This window comes from Camelus dromedarius, chromosome 8, assembly GCF_036321535.1.
Source record: "Camelus dromedarius isolate mCamDro1 chromosome 8, mCamDro1.pat, whole genome shotgun sequence".
In the NCBI taxonomy this organism is placed as follows: domain Eukaryota; kingdom Metazoa; phylum Chordata; class Mammalia; order Artiodactyla; family Camelidae; genus Camelus; species Camelus dromedarius.
Window position 1 is genome coordinate 41,610,470 of NC_087443.1, and position 22,128 is coordinate 41,632,597.

At 39.3% G+C, this 22,128-nt stretch overlaps 1 protein-coding gene across 5 annotated transcripts in view; it reads left to right on the top strand.

The window, feature by feature from the left end:
• The window catches only part of SLC16A9 (solute carrier family 16 member 9), a 58,617-nt gene extending 44,098 nt beyond the window's left edge, over positions 1 to 14,519 (top strand). For all 5 annotated transcript variants that reach the window (XM_064488156.1, XM_031461290.2, XM_064488157.1 and 2 more), the window contains 3 exons: positions 6,244 to 6,339; positions 10,818 to 11,735; positions 12,368 to 14,519. In XM_064488156.1, coding sequence (XP_064344226.1) covers positions 6,244 to 6,339; positions 10,818 to 11,735; positions 12,368 to 12,555 — 1,202 coding nt within the window. In that variant the 3' untranslated portion in view covers positions 12,556 to 14,519. The remainder of the gene's footprint in view (positions 1 to 6,243; positions 6,340 to 10,817; positions 11,736 to 12,367) is intronic.
• Positions 14,520 to 22,128: the final 7,609 nt, after the last annotated feature.

Consider the following 22,128-nt stretch of genomic DNA (forward strand, 5'->3'; position numbering starts at 1 on the left):
TTACTAACTAAAGCCGCAGAGCTGGAGACTTAAGGATGAATCCCTTCAGTTTGATACCAGATCCTGACCTCTTTGCCATGTTTGTAATTAATTTTAGTGCTTTTAGAACTCTTAAAGTTCATTTCTAAATTTAACTATGTACCCAAATACTACTCAGATAGTAATCTAAATAAATAGGTCACTTGTTAGTTCTTTGAGAACAGGTTGTATGTTTGGTATTTTGTATAACCTAGTCCCTGTAGTGCTTAATATAGTTTAAACCTGTGCATGTAAATATATTAATCTCTGGTGTAAAATTTGAAAGTAACATTGAATAATAATCTTGCATTCTTCTCTAAAATCATAAAAATACAAATGTAGATATCTATGTTTGTGCATGAACATCAGATTATTCCTTTTAGGACAAACCCCTTTTTACATAGAAAACTGAGTCATCATGCCATTGCTATGACTTGGGCATTTTCCCCAAAGTTTTGGGCTAAGCATTTAAAATGTCATGGGGCTTTACTCCTTCCTCACGTGGCTTCAGGGTTAAGGTATAGCCTTTGTGAATACACATCCACAGTTGACACTGACTTAAGAATTGACAAAAAGTGAGTGCTACCATAGCATTTGCATTGCCTATGGATAAAAACGAATTTTTAAAAAGAACAAAATTAGTGTATATTGTCTAAAATTTTAGACACATATGATTGTTTTGAAAGAATATCTAAATTGACACAACATTGTAAACTGACTATACTTCAATTAAAAAAGATGTAAAAAATTAAATTAAATTTTAAAAAAGAATATCTAAAGCTATATAGAAAGAAAATGACAAAATTAACTAACCCCCATAACTAAATTTCAAAGTTTCCATAGCAATGGGGAGAGTTTTACCAACCTGTGGAACTGACTTTTACTTGGCTTATGTTGTTGGAACCTTTCAGTAGCTAAGCCTGTTCCCTGTCCCCCAGGAACTTCGGTCAATTAGACAGGATTTGATGTTGGTCCTGATTTACTCTTTTGGCTGGTGGTGGTGGTGGTGGGCTTACAGCACTTCCACTAGACTTTCCCCACTAAGGTAGCTTTTACTCCACTGGCCAAGGAACAATACAGAAGGTTATACCACCTACCATGCACTTGTGCTCCAAGTGAATATCAGCACGGGGGAGATGGCTGTTAGGTGGGCCCATGGACTCAGTGGACCACTCTGGGCCAGACCTGGGCCATGATCCCATATAGTACCTGGGCCCCATAGGACCCCACTTTAAGGGGAGGCCGCTTGTAAATGCTTCAGGCCCCTAGTTAACAAGCCAGTTCATTCCCCATGTCCTACAGTGTTCAAAAGGCACCCCACTTTCCCTGGTGCGTGACACCTAAATAAGTGACTGTAGCTGTTTCCGGGGAAGGATTCGGGGTATTATTATCTATATATCTGTCGCAGTGTCTGTTGCAATGTCCTTCCTTCTGGAATCTTGGCCTCTCCTTCAATTCATGAATTCTGGGTCAGAAAACAGGCCCAGGTCTGAAGACTATACGACCCTGATTTGGCAACAGTTTCTGAATTCCTGTGACAAGTAGGAGATTGTCAGCTCATGCAGAGAGCCCTGGGCTTCCGGTAAGGAGACATAGGGCCTGTGAGCTGGAGCAAGGGCCTGGACCTCCATGAATGACTGTCCCCTCGTCTGTGAAGGCAGGCCAAGAAACCTGCCTTACTTAGGTCCTGCAAGGACTGAGTGAAGGCAAACAAAATAAAAATAAAAATAAAAATAAATAAAAGAGTTGAGTTGGATTTCAATAATAAAAAGTCAATTTAATTTTAATTCCAGTAATAGTTTTAAATTCTCCAATAACTTAAAATTTTAAAAACTATTTTAAGTTTTAATTTCAATAATTAAAAGAATCGCTCACTGTAGTAATAATTGGGCCCCTGTGAGCAACTCCTTGCCAGCAGATTATTACTAACACGATATGGTTGATTTCTTTATGATTTTATTTCATCAGTTGTCTCATAGTTTAGGGCTCATGGAATATTTGTGGGATAAATAATGAACAATGACATTTCCATTCTGTCATCATTTGAAGTAGAGTATCCAATTGAAAAGAAAGTGACAGGAAGTTACTACATAGTCTAAACTCATTCTCCTTTCTGTTTTATGAGTTCCTTAGAAAAAACAAGAAAGATTCAGTCTAAAAAGAATTTGAAATGAATATATGTATGTATACGCATGACTGAGAAATTGTGCTGTACGCCAGAGACTAACATATTGTAACTGAGTGAACGTCAATAAAACAAACACAAACCAAAACAAGAAAGATTCATTTCTACCGATAACATATATTGAGCACCAATTCTGTGCAGTATTCTAAGCATTTTCATTTGTCTGGAATGAACTAGATGGCCTCTTAAGATAGACAGTATGGCGTAGGAAGGGACCAGCGCTAACAGGCCAGCTCCAGGGTTGCACTGTGTGGATTAATCCTATCTTCCCCGCCTGCCAGCCAGCCGTGGACTGTGGACAAGCTACTTACCTTCTGTTTTCTCATTTTTTAAACTGAGCATAATAATAGCATCTGCCGTATAGGATTTTGTGGATTGATGAGATAATGCAACAAATATTACCTAGCATAACCATTATTATCAGTTTTGTGACCTTGGAAAATTATTCAACCTCTCTGAGCTTCCATTTTTATTTCTTATAAAATGAGATTCCTATGACTTCACAGAGATACTGTGACTATTCATAAGATAATGTATACGGAGAGGCACACAGGTGTTTAATGCATAGTTGTTTCCTTCCCCTTAAATTCTTTTCTGATCTCTTAGTTCAAGACCACAGCAGCGGTTTTTTGCTACTGAAGAAGTTCTACTGAATCAGAAATATTTGTAGAACAGATGAAACACTATAGAAAAAGAAAGCTTTGTAGTATGTTTAATTATAATATAAAACACAAAAAGAATACTGAAGTATATTAATTGGCATAATTCTATTTTACCATTTTTAAAAAATACCATCTTGAAAATTGACGTTACCTTATTCAATTTTTGTAGCTAAAATAAAATGGCAGGCTTTCAAGAGACTGTAAGTTGTCCTGCCAAACCTGGTGATTCAGGCTCCTATTTTCTCAGTAACTTTACTAAATCAGGAAAAAGAAAGTGTGGTGGGAGCCTGGGGTAGGGTGGGGAGAGGGGGGCACAGGAAATGTGCCTTAATGAATTGCTCAAACTTCTTCCCAATTATTTCTCTTGCTTTTCTGAAAAGCACAACTCAAAAGCAATTTCTTGCATTCTCTTTTCTTCAGATTATATTGTTATTTAGCTACCTGATTACTGTTTTACTAATAGTCTCTTCCTGATTTTAGGAAAATTCAATTTTCTCTTCTTCCATTTTCTCGGCAATATCTGCCTTGTCTGTGGAGCTTGGGGAGGGCGTAACCCATGTTCATAGACAATCTGATTCTACTTGCGTTATGGCAAATTAGATAAAGGTCATTTTCTGGATATTCACTTTAGCAGTTAGAGTTTTATAAGCGCCTTTTTGTTTGTTTTTAATGATTATGCCATTGAAGATAGTCTTTTGTCTCATAGGTGTTCAATTATAATAAGAAGCTATCATTTTCTAACTAGTCTGAGGCTATAGCTACGTAATACCATGATACTCAGGTGAAAAGTAAAAAAACGTATCAGTATAATAGCTATTTTTTGTACTTTATTATATTCCAAGCACAGATACTAAAGTCTTTTACATTTTTAATGTCTCTTAATCTTTACAACTATCTCATGAGATTGTTTTAAAGATAAGGAAACTAAAGTCACATAGCCAATAGGCAGTAGTGCTGGGATTTGAATCTGTGCCTGCTGGGTCCCAGGGCTGTGCTCTTGATCTGTCAATGTCATGCTCAGGGTACTCATGCAAAGGATGTAAAGTCTGTGCTTTTATAAAGCTAGTGTCAAAGCAGTATGCTTTTATAAACCATGTCAATCCAAAAGCTAGCCAGCTGCTTAAACTTTTTAACTTTTTCCATGTAGATGTTAGAAACATAAACATTTGGATACTTTAAACTTACCTTTTTCAGCATCCAAAGTTATAGTCTCACAATTTCACTTCTAGAAGTAGATATTTCTGGAATACTCTGTGCAGTTATCTATCCTGACCTTTGGTCAAGATGATAGATCATACTGGCCCAGCTATTCTAAGAGGTGCTCAAATGCTTGTTTCAGAACACAGGGAAGGGGAATTCTCCTAAATGACCAAGAGGCAGGTCCCCACACAGAGTGACCAACTGTCCTGCTTTGCCCAGGACTAAGGGGTTTTCCTTAGTGGCCAAACCGAGAATGTCCTTGGCATTATCTCTGACCCCCATTTCAGACATACAGTCTGATACTGTAACTCTACCCTCATCGCTTTTTGTTTTGTTTGGTTTTTTTTGGGGGGGGGGGTAGGTAATTAGGTTTATTTATTTATTTTATAAGGGAGGTACTGGGGATTGAACCCAGGACCTCATGCATACTAGGCACACACTCTACCACTGAGCTATACACTTCCTTCCCCCTCATCACTTTTTAAGATTGCCATATTAGAATGCACTAAAATACTTCCTTTTCATAAAATAATACTGCAGGGAGAGATTTTCATATGTAAATGTATTTAGTTGAAGGTAAAAAGTTTAAAAGTTATTGTCTTAACGTTTCTGGCATTGGCATTTAGTAATCAGAAATGTCTTTTTTTCTTGGTCTCTGTTGCCTAACAAACATGACAGGGTCCCTGACAACCAAATCACAGAAAAGTAAATGTATTCTCTTTCCGAAGTCTTTCTGAAACAGACTTTTAGTTTAGGGTGACATTTTTTGGCTTCACAAAATTGATTGTTCAGAAACAGGTCTTATTTCATTAAGGTATCTTATATGTAATAATGATAAATGTCTAAATCAATCCAACCCAGGTCTTAGTTAATAAGATAGTATGTTTTCCCTTAAATCATACAAAAGGGTGCTATATTTTAAAAGGTTTATTTAAAATGCAATTATTTTAATATGTCTCATTTAAGAAGACTTTTTATGCAGGCACAGATGATCATATGAGTCCTGAATTGCCTTAAGTGCTGATTTCCTAAAATATTTATGCCATATGTTTATTAAGCCGACGTGTTCTTTCTAATCATAGTCCGGGTGGCAATTGAAAGTAATAAAAATGATCTTAATAATCCACCTAACGGGTCATGGTTAAAATTTAGTTCCTAGACGATGACTTTTGTGTTGTTTATAAAGTGATCCTCAAGAACAGATGATGTTGCAAAAAAAAGGCAACACTTTAGAAGGAATTTTAGTTGAAATGAAAGGAAGTGAGTTAGTTAGAAAAGTTATGAGTTGGAAGCCAGAGAAAAATTTTATGAAAAACAAACTGGGGTTATTAGGTACTTCATAGGGAGAAAAAGATTAAGCCAACAACCAAAAGCCCTAAATATTGCCCTGAGTTCTGAAGACAGGGATATTTAGTTGTAATGTATTTTTTTAATTGTAAAAGAATTTCAAATTTACAGACAAGTAGAGAATAGTATAGCAAGCAACCATATGGTTACCACTTACATTTAAATATTGTTATTTTATTGTATTTGCTTCCTCTTTTTATTTATTTTTTGTGTGTGTGAAGGTATTTTAAAATAAAGACATGACATTTTATCCTAAATAAAGTAGTTTGCATCTCTAACACATAAAAACTTGCAAATATACATTGTACTATGAAGGGATGATCTGAGAGCCCCAGAAGACCTGCCCAAAGGCCTTTGTTTGGCGCACTGGGGTGTGCAAGGCACAGAGTCTAGCAAAAATCTCTTGGGATGACAAAGGTGATTTTATGAAATTGTTTAGGGGACTTGGAGGAGGAAGAAGATTGAGCTGAGGGAAAGTTCTTGGAAGAGAGACAGATTTATTGGGCAGGTTTGATTAAATTTTACTATTTGGTATGTAATTTAACCATTTTCTCTATCTTCCCATAAGGTCTTATTAAATTTGCACTATTCATTCATGCTCTAGAAATTGGATTATTTTTTGACTTGACTTTGACCTTAAGGTGGGTGTGGAGTGAAAATCGAGGCTGCCCAATGTGTCCATGGGAGGGATCTAGAAGCCCATATGTTGAAGAGTGTAAGACAATCAGAAATAGTGTCCTATTAGAGTTATTTGATGACTCATTTTTTTTTTTTTTTTGCATTGAAGTAATAGAGTCTGTCTTAATTCATGCAATGTCTTCTTATCTTTAGGTCTCGGATGTGGTTTATTATATACTGCAACAGTGACCATCACATGCCAGTATTTTGACAGCCGCCGTGGCCTTGCACTTGGCCTAATTTCAACAGGTACGTTTCCAATATTAAGTATAGCCTTGCCACTATTGAGTCTTTTAATCAAAGTTAAAAATTACCAAGACACAGATATGTTTAACCAACCACTCCCCAGCCAACACTCAGCACTTTTTTTACTCTAGTCCTAGAAGGAAATTTTTATTTTCCACTATAAATATGGATATAGCGTTAAAAAAAAAACAACCCTAAGATATATATATATATATAGAGAGAGAGAGACAGACAGACAGACAGACACACATACACACACACACACACATATGAAAAATCTGGGGCATTAGATGTTCAATATAATATAGAAAAAGGAAGCTTATGAGTCCAGTAAATTGAGAGTCACATGCTGGCAAGAGCCTTGTTAAAAGAAGCAAAGAGCTCTTAAGGAAAGTACCTTGTCCCTGAGAAAGATAGGAGGAATGGAAGGAAAATGAAGACCTTTCAGACAATTGTCAGAAAGAATGATGCTGACACCACATCCACCTCCATTTATTGTGGAACTTACAGTTTTTTTTAAAGTACTGACTTACGAATACATCTCACTGGCCTATGTGCATATCCAAACAATTACTGTTTGCTCTTGTTATTCGTTTAATAATTAAGAGATGATTGCGGGGTGGAGGCAGGGGTGTAAGTATAAAAGCCTTCTGGACTTATGTGATATTTTAAAGTGGTGTTTCACTTTTCAGGTGGATTTTTTTTTTCTAAGCTATTTAGGGAACTTATCAAAATGCCTGTGGCCAGTATTTTATGTTTGCTTAGGAGATAAAGCTGCCAAGCTTACTGAAAGTTGTAAGTTGACATTGCTACTTGTTAATGGGTGCGTATTCCTGGGAGGTCAGACTTTCAGATAAGCTGAATTACTCCAGTAGTATATCTGGCAACAAGATCCAAACTAATGGCCAACCCAATAGCAACAAAGTGATTCCAGATCAAATTAAATCCATCTAGATATTTACCCAACATGGTGTAAGGAAGCACTGCCAGGTAAGAAATGTGAATCATGGTCTAGGAGGAGGCTGGCTGGAGTCTGAGGACATGGCTAAAGTTGAATTGGAGAAGAAGTAGAAAAAACAGAAGATGGAAGATCCAGAGCAGTTGGAAAGCAGTTTAAAGGACCTGACAGCACCTCCCACAAGTGTGGGAGGGAGTGTGAGAGCAGGTATGGCAGCTTAAAGGACAGTAGGTCCTACCTATACTGTATTTTTTTGTAGAGACACTATAACAAGGTGACAAGCCCAGACCCTGGAGCCAGACCATTTGGTTTTGAATCCTGCCCGTGTCACTCACTAGATGTCGGGTGATGGATAATTTACCTAACTGTTCTGTGAAATGAACTGTTAAGCCTCAGTTTTCTGAACTGTAAAATGGGGGAAATAATAGTACCCATCACATCAGGTTACTGGGACTATTAAAGGAGCATATGTGTAAGGCACAAAGCAAGGGCTCTAAAAGTGTTAGCCCTTATAATTATAACCTAGGTTTCCCTTAATGTTCAAATTTATTTGTACTAAAGTTGTGGGAAAAGGTACACTGAGAGAGCTGCCCTTGCTCTCACTCAGTCTAAAGAGGAGGGCACACTGAATCTAAACAGATTGACTGTGGACAGTCAAGATTTGAATTAAGGAGTTTTCAGTTGCAACACATGAGCTTGAAGCTAGGTGAGGCAAAATTAGGGAGAAGCATGAAGCCCCTGTCTTAGTCTATTCAGGCTGCTATAAAGTGCCATAGACTGAGTGGCTGATAAACAACAGAAATTTATTTCTCACAGTTCTGGAGGCTGGAAGTCTGAGAGCAGTGTGTCAAGGACAGCATGATCAGAGTCCAGTGAGAGCAGTCTTTTAGGTTGCCTGCCGTCTTCTCTCTCTGTCTTCATATAGCAGAAGGGGAGAGGAAGCTCTCTGGGGTTCTCTTTCATAAGGGCACTAATCCCATTCATGAGGGCTCCACCCTATGACATAAGCACCTCCCCAAAGGCCACACCTAATACCATCACACTGAGGGGTAAGATTTCAACTTACGAATTTTAGAGAGATATAAACATTCAGTCTATAGCATTCACCTTCAAGTGAAAGAGGTGATGAGAAAAACAACACTCACAGCAGAATTTTTTTTTAAACTGAAAAAAAGAAACTCAAAATCAAAATACTTGAAATATTGTGACCTAGTTGAAAGAAACAAGGGCATGAAAAAAGATTTTGGGGAAACGATCTTACTCCCCGGTAAACAGGGGTTGATAAGCTAATGCCCATGGGCCAAATCTGGTCTACTACCTCATTTTGGACTGCTCATGAACTAAGAATGATTTTTACATTTTTGTATGGTTGAAAAAAATCAAAAGAATTTCATGCACGTGAAAATTATGTGAAATTAAAATTTCAGTGTCCATAAATAAAGCTTTATTGGAACACAACCATACTTCATGATTCTTCTCTGGCTTTTTTCACCCATCAAGAGCAGAGCTGAGCATTTGTGACAGAGATTATGTGGCCCTCTATGCCTTAATTATTTCCTCCATAGCCCTTAATAGAAAAAGTCTGTTGACCCCTGGTCTTAATAAGCTAAGTCAAAGCATGAATATATCTCTTACTGTTTCAGGTTCCCCGAACATCAATTAGTATTTTTCCTTTTTGTGATAACATATACTTTAGACATGCACAGAAGCATAATGAGTGCTTTATTTCACTTTTTCCTTTACATTGATGATTTTTAAATTAGGGTTCTCTTTTTCAAGATTAAAAATTATAGTTTTACAGTTTACACAGTTCTGTAAGAGAGCTCTAATTACTCTGCATTGCCCTGAAATAATTCCTGCATCTTTCTAAGCCGTGACTGCGTTCTCATGGGATATGGGCTGAAGAAACTAGGGTCCAGTGTGGTATTTGATTTTACTGCCCTGTCATATACTTAGCATATCATAGATGTTTGGTAAATAAGTGCTGAATTGCTTTGATTTGTTTCTCTTATAGTTCATGATATTGACAGATAAACTTGGTTGGTGAGCAATGGGGAAATTTTAATTTTCTCAACTTAAGGTCAAAATATAGAACTTTCAAAACACGAAGCCTATTTTTAAGTATCTAATCATATGGCACTTTGTTAGAATTTCTTAAAAGAAATGATGTTTGAGAAGAATATGAATTAGTAGTGAAGGAATGCTAATGCAGTCCGGAAGTATACCAGATGGTCCTGTTTTCAGTTATCTTGGTTTGTTTTCTGAAGTGCTTTTAGCTTTTGAAGTATGTGCCACTTTTACAAAGATAAAGAAGGATTCAATTTGTCTACTTTTATTACTTCTCAATAGTCAGCAAAGAGATACTTTCTTAGTAGCCACAAAAAGATACTATTCTAGCTGCTGTTACATTGATGTGATGATTAACATTTGCAAGTGAAGACTTTTTTTCTTTGGGGATGAAGGAGTTTAAATATGTTAGGAAGGGACAATTATGATACCAAAAAGTTTTCTTACAACTCTAAGAGCCATTTTGTTATTTGTAAGAATTTTTTGATGGATTTTTACCATAAGCTTGGTATCCTGTTGAGTTTATGATGTAATTTGGTACAGACCATTTTAAAAATATGATCAGCCTATTTAGACTGGTTTTTTAAATTACAGATCTATTACTTATTTACTGTTTTTTTCATATGGCACTTGTCAGTGATATTTAAATTTTAAAATAATTTTAAAAAATTGAAATCAGAACCATATAAGAATACTGCAAATTGATTGGGCTGATGTAACCTGCCATTCTATTGGTGTTTAGTGTGATCTATGCTTAAAAAATGGAATATTTAGTGTTGCACAAATGTGCAAACCAGGCATGCTTTGTAGTTTTCATACCCTATCAAATTCATTTTACCCTTCTCATAGTTTATTAATATCAACCATTCATTCTGGTGATTCAGCAATAGATTTGAGCTATTAAACTACTATAAATATCCCAAACTAAAATATATCCTTCGTCTCAAAAAATAAAAGTAGACAATTTTTTTTTTCCGAAAAGAATCTATATATAGCATGGAGCCTCTAAGTACAAAAAAAAAAAGTAGTTGCATAAGGTATTAGTTAGAAATATGGGCTCCTGGATTCAGACTGATTGAGTGTGAATCCTACTTACGCCATTTGTAGCTTACTGATCTGTGGCAAATTTCTCCACCTTCCCAGCCCTTGGTCACTTCATTTATGGATTGGGAATAATAATAGGACCCATCCAATAGGATCATTATAAGGATGAAACAAGGTCATGCAACGTAAAGTGTTTTAACACAGTGTCTGAACCAAAATGCTAATCTAAAAAATAAATCTGTCAGTATTATTGTTGTTACTATCATTATTTTCAATATTCTTGTTGTGATTTTTGAACGCGCACATCAATGCCAGTGTAAAAAAGAAGTCGAATTCTAATACTAATCATGCTTGTCCTGAGAGCCTCAAGTGATAAGAGATTAAGATTAAACAGTTCTCATTTCCTTTTTAGGTTCAAGTGTTGGACTTTTTATATATGCTGCTCTCCAGAGACTGCTGATTGAGTTCTATGGACTGGATGGATGCCTACTGATTGTGGGTGCTTTAGCTTTAAATATATTAGCCTGTGGCAGTCTGATGAGACCCCTCCGGTCCTCTGATCGCCCCTTGCCTGAAAAAACAGCCCTGGAAAATGTGCCAGATAGATATTCGGTTTACAATGAAAAAGAAAAGAACCTGGAAGAAAATATAAACATTCTTGAAAAGAGCTACCGGGGTGATGAAACATGCAAGAGCACTTTGGCCAATGGTGACTGCAAACAGGAGAGTCTCCTTCATAAAAACCCAACAACAATGGCTCACACAAAAGAAACTGAAACATACAAAAAGAAAGTTGCAGAACGGACTTATTTTTGCAAACAGCTGGCCAAGAGGAAATGGCAATTATATAAAAACTACTGCGAAGAAACTGTGACTCTTTTTAAAAACAAAGTATTTTCAGCACTCTTTATTGCTATCTTTCTTTTTGACATTGGAGGGTTTCCACCTTCGTTACTTATGGAAGATGTAGCAAGGAGTTCAAATGTGAAAGAGGAAGACTTTACTATGCCTCTTATTTCCATTATTGGCATTATGACAGCAGTTGGTAAACTCATTTTAGGGATACTGGCTGACTTCAAGTGGATTAATACCTTGTATCTTTATGTAGCTACCTTAATAATCATGAGCCTGGCCTTGTGTGCAATTCCATTTACCAAAAGTTATGTCACACTGGCAATACTTTCTGGGATCGTAGGGTTTCTTACTGGTAATTGGTCCATCTTTCCATATGTGACCACGAAGACTGTAGGAATTGAAAAATTAGCCCATGCTTATGGGATATTAATGTTCTTTGCTGGACTTGGAAATAGCCTTGGACCACCGATTGTTGGTAAGATATTTATCTTTTTAAAATATGATTTTCTTTTAATTTATTTTTGTGTTTGTTTGTTTGTTTGTTTGTTTGTTTGTTTGTTTATTTATTTATTTATTTATTTATTTATTTATTTATTTATTTATTTATTTATTTATTTTTAATGGAGGTTCTGGGGATTGAACCCAGGACCTTATGCATGTTAAGCACACACTCTACCACTGAGCTTTACCCTACCCTCTACCCAAGATATTTATCTTAAAGTCAGCCCATTTCACTGCTCTTCTTTGTAACATCTCTGGGCATAGGAGTTCAGGTTGTAATAATAGCACAGATTTACACAAAATAAATCTGCATGGAATGTGTCCTGGTCATGATTTATTCAAAATCACTTTGATGGAGTTGGAAAAGCCAATATACTTGCTCAGGAATTTGTGTTCATTCTTTATTTGGGAGAAACCCAAAATTCCTTTTTATCCTTGTCCAACTATTTGAGAAATTCTCCTCTTCCAACTCCTCCCAGTAGTCCACTTTGGGAGTAGACTGGGTAATATATATCCTAATCTGAACTGTATATAAGTTGAGGAAATTAGAGTATTCATATTCATAGTGTGTCTATTAAGCTCACTTTTTTCTTACTCTCTTTTCAGGTTGGTTTTTTGACTGGACCCAGACCTATGACATTGCATTTTATTTTAGTGGCTTCTGTGTCCTGCTGGGAGGTTTCATTCTGCTGCTGGCAGCATTGCCTTCCTGGGATACATGCAACAAGCAAGTCCCCAAGCCAGCTCCAACCACCTTTTTGTACAAAGTTGCCTCTAATTCCTCTAATGTTTAGAGGAATATTAGAAGGCACTAAAGACTGTTTTCTCATAGCAAAATTTCACTGTGGCTGATATGAATGAATTTTTTTTTTTTTACATATCCTATTCTCTATGTACTGTATATGCAGCCTTTATCTCCTTTTTTTTTTCTCCTTTTCCCTTTTTCCAAAAAGTGGGCCTATTCTGTTTTACTATTATTCATTAATTCTTGACATTGTGAAACTTTTGGCCAGCCTCAGAGGGCTTTCTCCATGTAAAGAAATATAATTTCTCTGCAGATTCCATTAGTTCCATTGCAAGGCAGCCAGAAGGGACTCTTCTGCTTTAAAACTGATGCAAGCAGCATGATGAGATATGTGTGAAGGCCACTAGGGACTAAATCACTCTCTTCTCTCTGTTAGACTAGCTAGTAAATAGACTTTGAGCCAGTCAGGAAATGAAAGTGGTTACTAAAAGAATAGCAGTGGAACAAACTGATCATTTTTAAAAATGATATTTTAAATCATAGTCACCAGTTTTCATTATTCTGTTTACTTTTGATGAAGCACCCATATGTTTGGTGCCCACTGAGTATAACATCCTTTCAATTCCTAAGGTGTTTGCTGAGATGCAGGCAATCTCCAGGCAGAGGAGTAGTCACTGTAGCCTTTCTTCATGGTTGGCTGCTATAACCTCACTCATTTTTGTCAGCATCCATTCAGCTGATGTTTCCCAAGAAGTGCTGATGTTACCTGTTTCCAAATTGGAAATGTATATTTAAACCATTCCGTTCTGGCAAATGGGAAACATCCATTTGCTTTGGGCACAGTGGGGATGAATTGCATCTTCACGAAGCATTTGTGTGCTACTATCAGATTTTACCACTGTCAAATTTTAATTCAAGAACAAAACTAAACAGAGTGTGTGTGTGTGTGTGTGTGTGTGTGTGTGTGCGCGCGCGCGCGCGCGCGGGTGCGCGATGCGTGATGCTGAGTCTGTGTGTGATATGGGAAGGGAAAAATGCAATAAGAAGTTGATACCCTGATTCAACTTTATTTAAGCTTAAGAAAAATGTTCTAAGAAGAAAAATCAACATTTATTAAATGGACATGTTTCTAAAGAAATGTTTTTTAAACTTTGGTATGCATCAGAATCTTCTATAGATCCTTTAAAAAAATGTGGTTGCCTGAGTACCACTAGTAGAGATTTTAATTTTGTAGTCTAGACTGTGGGCTAGGCGTCTCTATTTTTTAATGATCCCTTTAGGTGGTTCTGAGAGTACAATCTGAGTTGAGAATGACTATTTTAAGACTGGCAATAGAGAACCATTTCTTGTCTTAAATAAAAAACAACTACCCCCCCCCCCCCCGCCAATAAACCATGGAGGTGAGGGGTTTTTAATGAATAGACAAGTTTGGTTCTTTAAATAGGAGGCACTCTTCCCATTGTGCCAAAATTGTCTTTTCATTTCTTTTGAAATATGTTAAGATTATTTTATATTCCTATGCTGCCTTTCTTTGAAGGCTCCTGAAGCACTTTATAAGCATGAATCCCCACCACACCTCAGTGAGGTAGGTCAATAGTGCTTTTCTATGCAGTAAACCTGGAGTATGGGGAATTTCATAACTGAGTGAATCCTACTCAGTACCGCAATAATGGGACTCCAAAGCGCCTTGACTTCTGCTCCACACTCAGATGTCTGGAAAGTTTTCTGTACCTCATTCTTTAGTCACTGTCAAGGTTAGTAAGTAAAATATAAGTGACATTCAAAAAAAAATTAAACTAAATGTTTTTGTATTAAAAGTTCTTTTTTGCCAGTATCACGTTCAGGAAATCCAGTAACCTTTTCTTAACTTTTATGATGTCCCACTTTCATCAATGCTGATAACTGTCCAAGTGCACCTTCACCATGTCTATGAATGTCATCCAGTGTGTGCATTATCTGTTGTCTAGGGAATGAGTTTCAGTTCACAATAAAAGATTTTTTGTTTGTTTTGCATCGGTTTGGTTGCTTTTTCTTTTCCTAGCCAGTCCCCCTTCCCCCAAATTACACTGACACTTCACTTGAATGTAAAAAGCTAAATTATTTGATTTCACTTCAGATTCAGAATCTGGTGATTGGACATTAGCATATTCAAAAGTCAGTTTGCTAAGCTATTTTGTCCATTGCCTTCCAAAAAGATAAAATGTTAGTCCAACAGAATCCTTCTGAGGAAATGGGGACAGATTCCCCTTTGAGATTCTTAATACTGATCTTGCTAATCATTAATGGAATTCTTGGTATGTCCCAAGCACATTGTATTATTCATCCCTCATAACAGCCCTGTAAAGTGAGGATTATGATCCTCATAGTATGGTATAGGACATGATTGTCATGATATGGACCACATAGACAAGTAATTAACTGAGGCAAAAGGAGAAAGTTTCTGGCAAACTCTGATTTCTAACATAGCTAGGAAATGGGGCCTAGCTGAGATGATTGCTGGAGAGCCAATCCTTTAGTGAAAAGAGAAGTCATGTTTATATAAATAATTACTCATGACTTGCTTACTTCCTAGGCATGTAAAAAATCCATTTAATAATGAGATGTTATTGATTAGAATATAATCTTTCTTTTGTGACTCAGAAGATACTTCTTGGCATTCCAAGTGCCTGGGGCTGAGCTGGGGAAATGTATGAAATAAGAAAATTTGTTAGGGACCCTCTTCTCTGACTTTAACCCTCCTCCCTTTCTGCCTCCTGCCCCCTCACCCTCCCCACCCCACCATCCCTCTCTCTGATGAGCCTCCTTGGAGCCAGTTGGTGATCTGATTTTCTCTAGGGTGACTATGGCTTCAAGGGAGAAGGTTCAGGCATAAACTTTTAAAGGCCCCATGAGGAACAATTCCCAAGAATCAGGAGTTCCTTCACTGGGAGGTTATGACCGAGTCTTGTGTCTATGGTCTTGTGCTGGCCGGAAAGTCCCGTGACTTCAGATAACTTCAGCTTCTAGCCATCATTCTAGGATTATCTCAACTCAGGACGTTACAGGAAAAGAAGAGCTCTGTTTTGAATAAAATAAAAGAAGGTCTCCTTTTTTCTTTCACTTAGAAGGACTATTATATTGAACACATAAAATACACCATTTACATTAGCAGCCCCTTACAATTTCTGCTTCATTAGTAGCAATCTTGGGACCTTTCACTCTCCAGTCAATTGTGTCTGAAGAATGCCAGTAAGGAGTTTAAGCACAATCAGTTACAATGATCAAAGATCTAGGAATACATGGACAATATAAGGAAAGATAGTGGACATACTTATTAAGGTTGTGATTACTGGCTTCAAATCCTAGCCCGGTTCCTGTGGTTGACAGATTGTCAGCAAATTATTTAGCATCTCAAAGCCTGTTTCCTCATTTGTCATACACATCATAGGGCGATTGTGGGAGTTAAATAAGATAACCCACGTATATACCTGGCACACGTTCAGTCTATATCTGCTATTATTATTTTTGTTGTCATCATTCTTTAGCGAGTACCCGGGGGAAGTATCAAGTGTTCTCCGGGCACAGGTGTGGGGTAAATGTTTGCATCTGAGGGCCTCATTTAGAAGGAGAGTAATGAGCCTCTGTTATCTCTACCTTGTACAGCTGTCACAGCTCCTGCCCCTCAAGCATGTTCTTGTCAAAAATCTTTTCTCCTTAGGGGTTCATGACTCAGTACATTTTTCTGAAATTGCCATTCAGAAGCTCTGACACAAAACCCAACAAAATCCATGCTGTTCCTCCACAAATCAAATAGAATCAACTTTGTAAATTGGTTTGCTCTGGGAATTTCAACTTTTATTTTTTTTCCTTAAGAACTCGTCACCCAAGCTGCTTGGAAGGTGGGAGTGAAATGGGGCAAAGCAAATGCTCCCGTTTGTTTATGGAGCACTAATTGGCTTCAGCTCAGGGCCCTTACCTCACTGCCTCCCCAACATGCCTTTGAGATGTGCCCTTGATGCAGTGTTAATTCCTTGCCAGGTCTTCTGGGATTCTATTTCCAGCAGGTCTCAGTCACCTTGGTTGTTTTTTTACTATATGCATTCCTTGTCCTAAAGCGTTATTTATTTTCTCTCCCTTCAAAAACAAAAAGGTATACGTTTTTAAAAATGTCATCAGTTTTTTCTAAGTGCCAGTCGAAAGCCTTTGGTAAACAGCATGTTTTCGAAAAAGAATAACTGTGGTTAGCGTGCTGAGCTGTGGTAGGTCACCTTAAAACTCCATAGCCATAGAGATATGCCTGTTTTTCCTTCCCGGAAATGTTCCCAGTGTGATAGGGCGAGTTGTTATTCCTCCAACTTAGTTCTGAAAAAACTCCCAAATAGCTACAGCTGTAATAGGGCATTTCTAAAACTAGCCCAGTTGACTCTAGCATCCTAAGAACAAAGGAGACCAGGTAGGACTGTATCAACCTCCAAGGAATGATGGACCAGGGTCAGCAGCTCATTTGCATACAGTCGCTAAGGCTGCTGGGAGGGTGTTATTTGGGAAAGTCCTGAGACAAGATCCCCTCCTGAGGGAAGTGCATCTCCCTAAAGGTCATGTGTGAACAAGGGCCAGGTGGAGGAATCATCTGAGGCCAATGACAGTGCCATGGTGCACACAGAGGAGGGATGAGCTCCGGTTCCTGGACAGAAATGTAGACTGTACATTTGTTTGATGAAATGGGACCTTCCTCTGCTCAAGATTGAAAATGACTATAATTTCCAAGGGGCATTTTAGCAGTCACTAGCTGAGAGTCACAGGCAGGGGCAAGAACCCCATGCCTTGTTCTCAAAGCCCTGGAAGGTGGTGTGAATCAAGGAAAGGTGACAACAGAAGCGTCAAGGAGCCCCAGCAGCCTCCTCTGACGGGACTAGGAACAGATGTCCCAAGGATACATGAGAGAAAGTGTGTGTGTGAGAGAGAGAGGGAGAGCGAGAGGGAGAGGGAGAGGGAGAGGGAGAGGGAGAGAGAGATTGGGGGCGGGATGTGTCTTCGTTATCTCAGCACACAGCCCACGGAAGCAGCTGCTATGAAACATCACAGGAAGACTTTGTTTCAAGAAATGGGGCAGCCCAGTCTTTTCAGAAAGACCTGCATTTAGGCAAGAGGAAGATTCCTTTCCGCTGGGCTTCTTCAGGGAGTTGGCGGCAGCCGTCCTTTGCGGGTTATTAGCATTGCCTGAGAGGGATTCGCCTAACCCCGCCCTCCTCAGGGAACGTCGGGAAGGGGGCGGGCTCTCGGCAGAGAGGCGGCGCCAGCTGAGAGCCCGTGAGCTGTGGGGGCGGCCCTGTGAGCAGGCGCGCGCCCCCAGGAAATCCGGCGCGACGCGGAGGGCGGCCGTCACTCCCTGGGGCCTGGTAAGTTGGACGGCAAGGACAAGTGGAGACGAGAACATAGTGTGGCATGGCAGGGCGGCGAGGGGAAGAGTGGGATGTGGGGTCCCACAAAGCCGGCTTTGACCGCCTAGCTCCCCAGTTACTGTCTCACCAGATGGGTCATCTTGGGTTCGTTAAACTCCATGAGCTCAGTTTTTGTTAGTGGTGAACTGAATTGTCGGAAGGTTTATGAATATAGACAGCACTGAGTTCCCAAGAAGGCGAGTCTTTCACGTGGGAGCCTTGGAGCACGGTTCTTCAGAGGAAGTGGGCCTGAAATCTCCGGAGTTCCCTCCGTTAGCGCTCAAGTGTTACTCAGCACAGATTCCTCTGATGGGCAGTACTGTTACTACCTTCTGGGAAACAACTCCTGTCGGGAAAGCAAGAGGGAGGGGCCCGAGGAACAGGGTGGGGGGTGGGCGGGGCGGCTGCCCCGCACAAGGGAGCGGTTGTCTGGGCCGGGCTCTGCCCTTGGTGGCTGTGTGACCTGGAGCAAGTCATTCTGGCTGGTGCCGCCCTTTCCACCGGCCTTCCCTCGCCTGTATCCTGATACTGAACTTCCCCGCTGAGCTGGGGCTGTTGTGCCAGGAGTGTGAAGGGGCTGCCCGGAAAACACTTCAGAAGAAGAAACACTACTTAATTTTAATATGTGTGAAATGTGCAGTGTGTCGTAGTTTCTAAAAAACTAGAAATTACTCTTATGCTCCCATGAGTGGTATCTTAGTGAACCCCAATATCATAAAAGAAGTATATGGCAAAATAGTAGATACAGAATATATATGGTAGATTGGATTCTTGTCTCACCTGGTTATTTTTGAGCTGTTGTTCTGCAAACAATTGTGTGTGTGTGTGTGTGTGGTGGGGGGAGGGAGGGGTGGATGTTATCAGTACCAGGACCTGTCCTAGATGCTAGAAATACAAGAATAATTAAGAAAGCCTCTTGCCTTGAGGAGTTAATGGTTTAATAGGAGCAACAAATCCAATTAAGTATAAATGCAGAAACCACTATTAAAAACTTACTTGTCAATTTATGTATCCATTCAACAGATTTTTATTTAGTACACACCATGTGCCAGGCACACAGGCATTGAGGTAATGGTGATGAACAGGACGGACATAGTCCTTGTGTTCACAATGATTTCTTAAAGCACAAATTGGATCCCATGGTACTCTAGTATTTGTTTTCAGATCAGTTTTCTCTGTGAGATTGTCCTGGGGGGGGAGAAAAGGTATCTGTGTTTGTTGTTATAGTGGATGGTGGTGTGCATCCAGATATCCCTGCAGGACCCTGGCGCTCACTCCCTCAGGGGCCAAGCAGGATTGGCTGCTGAGGGCTCACAGCTGAGTTGCACTCTGGTCGCTGCCTTCAGCTAAAGAGATGACACCCCCTCCTCATGGGAAGCCAGACTCCAATGACCCTGGTCTCAATGACTGATGAAGGGACTCTTTGATCAATTGGGACAACTCTGAAGTGCCATCGTAGTTGTAGAACTTTCTGTAGGAGCCGAGACCTCTGTTGCAATTACATCACAGCTCAACTTTTCCTACTGCCCACCTGCTTTCCCTGCTCTCTTACTGGTGTTTTTCTGGAAAGTGCTGTCTAATGAACTTCCAGGAAACCTGACTGAAGACTCCTGCGATCCTGATACAGTAGGATAATTCCCTGCATGCAGGCTCATCAGAGCAGAGGGGGAAGGGAGCCATCTTTCTTGAGGGCCTATATGTGCCCAGTATTGTTTCAGACACTTCCCAACCATCTCTTGTCCTAAGTTCCAAAGACTTTGGCAAAGATTGGATGTCATCAGGCAAGACTGGCTGCTTGACTATCAAGATGCCACAAAGATGCCTTTTAACTTGGTCCATTTAAGGTCTGGGTTTCTCTTGGCAGGTCCAGATTCTTCACTTCTTATTCCCCCAACACATACTAACTGAGAACCTACTATGTGTCAGGCACTCTCCCAGGTACCAAGGATGTTACTGTGAGCAAGGTAGACAAGGCTCTGGACCTTTTTGAGCTTGTCAGGGCCCCAGAGCTATGGTTGGAGCAGAAGCCTCAGATCTTATGGGAAGCTCTGCAGCTGGGATGGCCCTTCAGCTTTGTCCCAATTTAGTTAGGTCACCTCTGACTCACATTAAGATGCCCCCCCAAATGGATATAGGGCCAAAATGCCAATGTATTAATTTGTATGAGAACTTCCCAGTTGACTAGCTAGTCATCCTTTCCTGGTAGGTAAGTCCAAGGGGAAGCTAAGTACTAATCTGAAGGTGTCTGAGGTTCCTGAGATCAGGGCCATGGTGGTGCATTGAATGATGTGAGGATTTAATAGCGCTATGAGAAAACAGCCTGGTTCAGCTTTCACCACTCTGAGGCACTGCCTCTGGACCATGCAGAGTTGGGCGTGGACAATTTTTGCCTCCATGGCAATCCTTTTATAAATGCACCATGGCTGACCAACCCCTGTTCTCTCCCCTGATACATTAATCAGATTACAGCAAAGTGCTACTGGTTAGAGACCACTGTGCGAATATCTGCTCAGAGGCATGATGTTTGATTCATATTTTATTGCTCAGAAGGCAGTCTCCTTGGGCAGTGTCACTTATGCTGAAGGAGTCACCATCACCAGGGGACAGATGGGAAACCAAGGAATCAAGTGAATCAAGCCATGTGCTCAAGGTCACCCTGCCAGTGTCTCAGGTCCAGACCCAGCTCCTGTCTGTTTTTGGAGATGGGAAGGTGGAAGCACGTTCAGAAATGACCTGACCCAACCCCCTGACCTCACAGAGGAAAACACTGGGGGCCAGAGAGAGGCAGGGTCCAGAACAGAACTCTCCTTTTTCACTCTTTACATCTAGAAGTTCATGACATCACTCCCTCCCCTTGAAAACAAACAGGCATTTAATATGTAACCTGAACTTTATTACTAGTAAGAACCTTCTTCTGCATTGTTCAGTGTGGTAGCCACCAGAAACACGTAGCTGCTGAGCACTTGAAATAAGACTATCTGAATTGAGATGTATTGTAAGTATAAAATACACACTCGATTCAAAGACTAAGTACACACAAGAAAAGTAAAATACCCACTCATAGTGTGAAATACTGAGTATAGGTTTAATGATTATTTTATAATTAGAGAATATTTTGGTGATATTAGGTTAAATACGTTATTTAAATTAATTTCATTTGTTTCTTTTTACTTTTTTAATGTGGTTACACATAAGGCTCATATTATATATTTATTGGGCAGTGCTGTTCTAGGTATTGTCATCCAAAAGCATATTTTAAAAATCTTACCACACATTATAGTTGATTGATATGAAGCTTAAGTCTCTTTTAATTTAAGATATTTCTTCAATTTATTTGTTAAGGAAATCAGATTATTGGGCTTGTACACTTTCCCACATTCTGGATTTTGCTGGTTGCACCCTCCTGGCATCATTTAATATATTCCTTTGTACCCCGTATTACCTGGAAAATGGGTGTTATAGCTAGAGGATTGGCCAAATTCAGGTTTACTTGGGTAAGAAAAAATTCATTTATGGGTGTGTACTTCCATCAAGATGCATAAATATCTGGTTGCTTCATTTTTTTTGTTGTTAAGAGTGAACAGTGGGTTCGCATGATCATCTATTATGCATTTCTCCATAATACTTTCCTCATGTAATGGCTTTTGTCTATTTATGATCGTTGCTTGTGTGCATTATTTCATTAGAGTTTGCAAAATGGTGGTATTCTATCATTCCTTCATTTATTAGCTGACATATCTCTGTAAAGAGATGATTTTCCTTGTCAACTATCAATTTCCCCAAGGAAAGGAGGGCACAAGAAAAGCAAGATATGCATTTGATTCTTTCTCTTTATTTGTCAGTTTCAGAAAAATAGGTTAGTTTTCTGGCATCCTCCAAATGTCACCAATGAGTTCCCCATGTTGCCACGAGCTCATTATGAACTCATGGATTTAAAATTTGGAGTGGGGTGGTAGGTTTCTAGCAATTGCAGTTTTTTCTTTTTGGATGCTCAGATGTTTCCATCAAGTTGACTCCTGAGTCCTAATGACACAAACTCAATAGTCTTTGCTTATTTCTTTACTTCTTGAGATGACACAGTTTTTTAGGCTCATCCTGTACATTTTATGCCCAGACCTGGAGTCAGCCATTCCTCCTAGGAGCCCTGTGGGGTGTTTTTAGATCACAGTCTAGGCACTAGTGGTATTCATCACTAGTGAGTT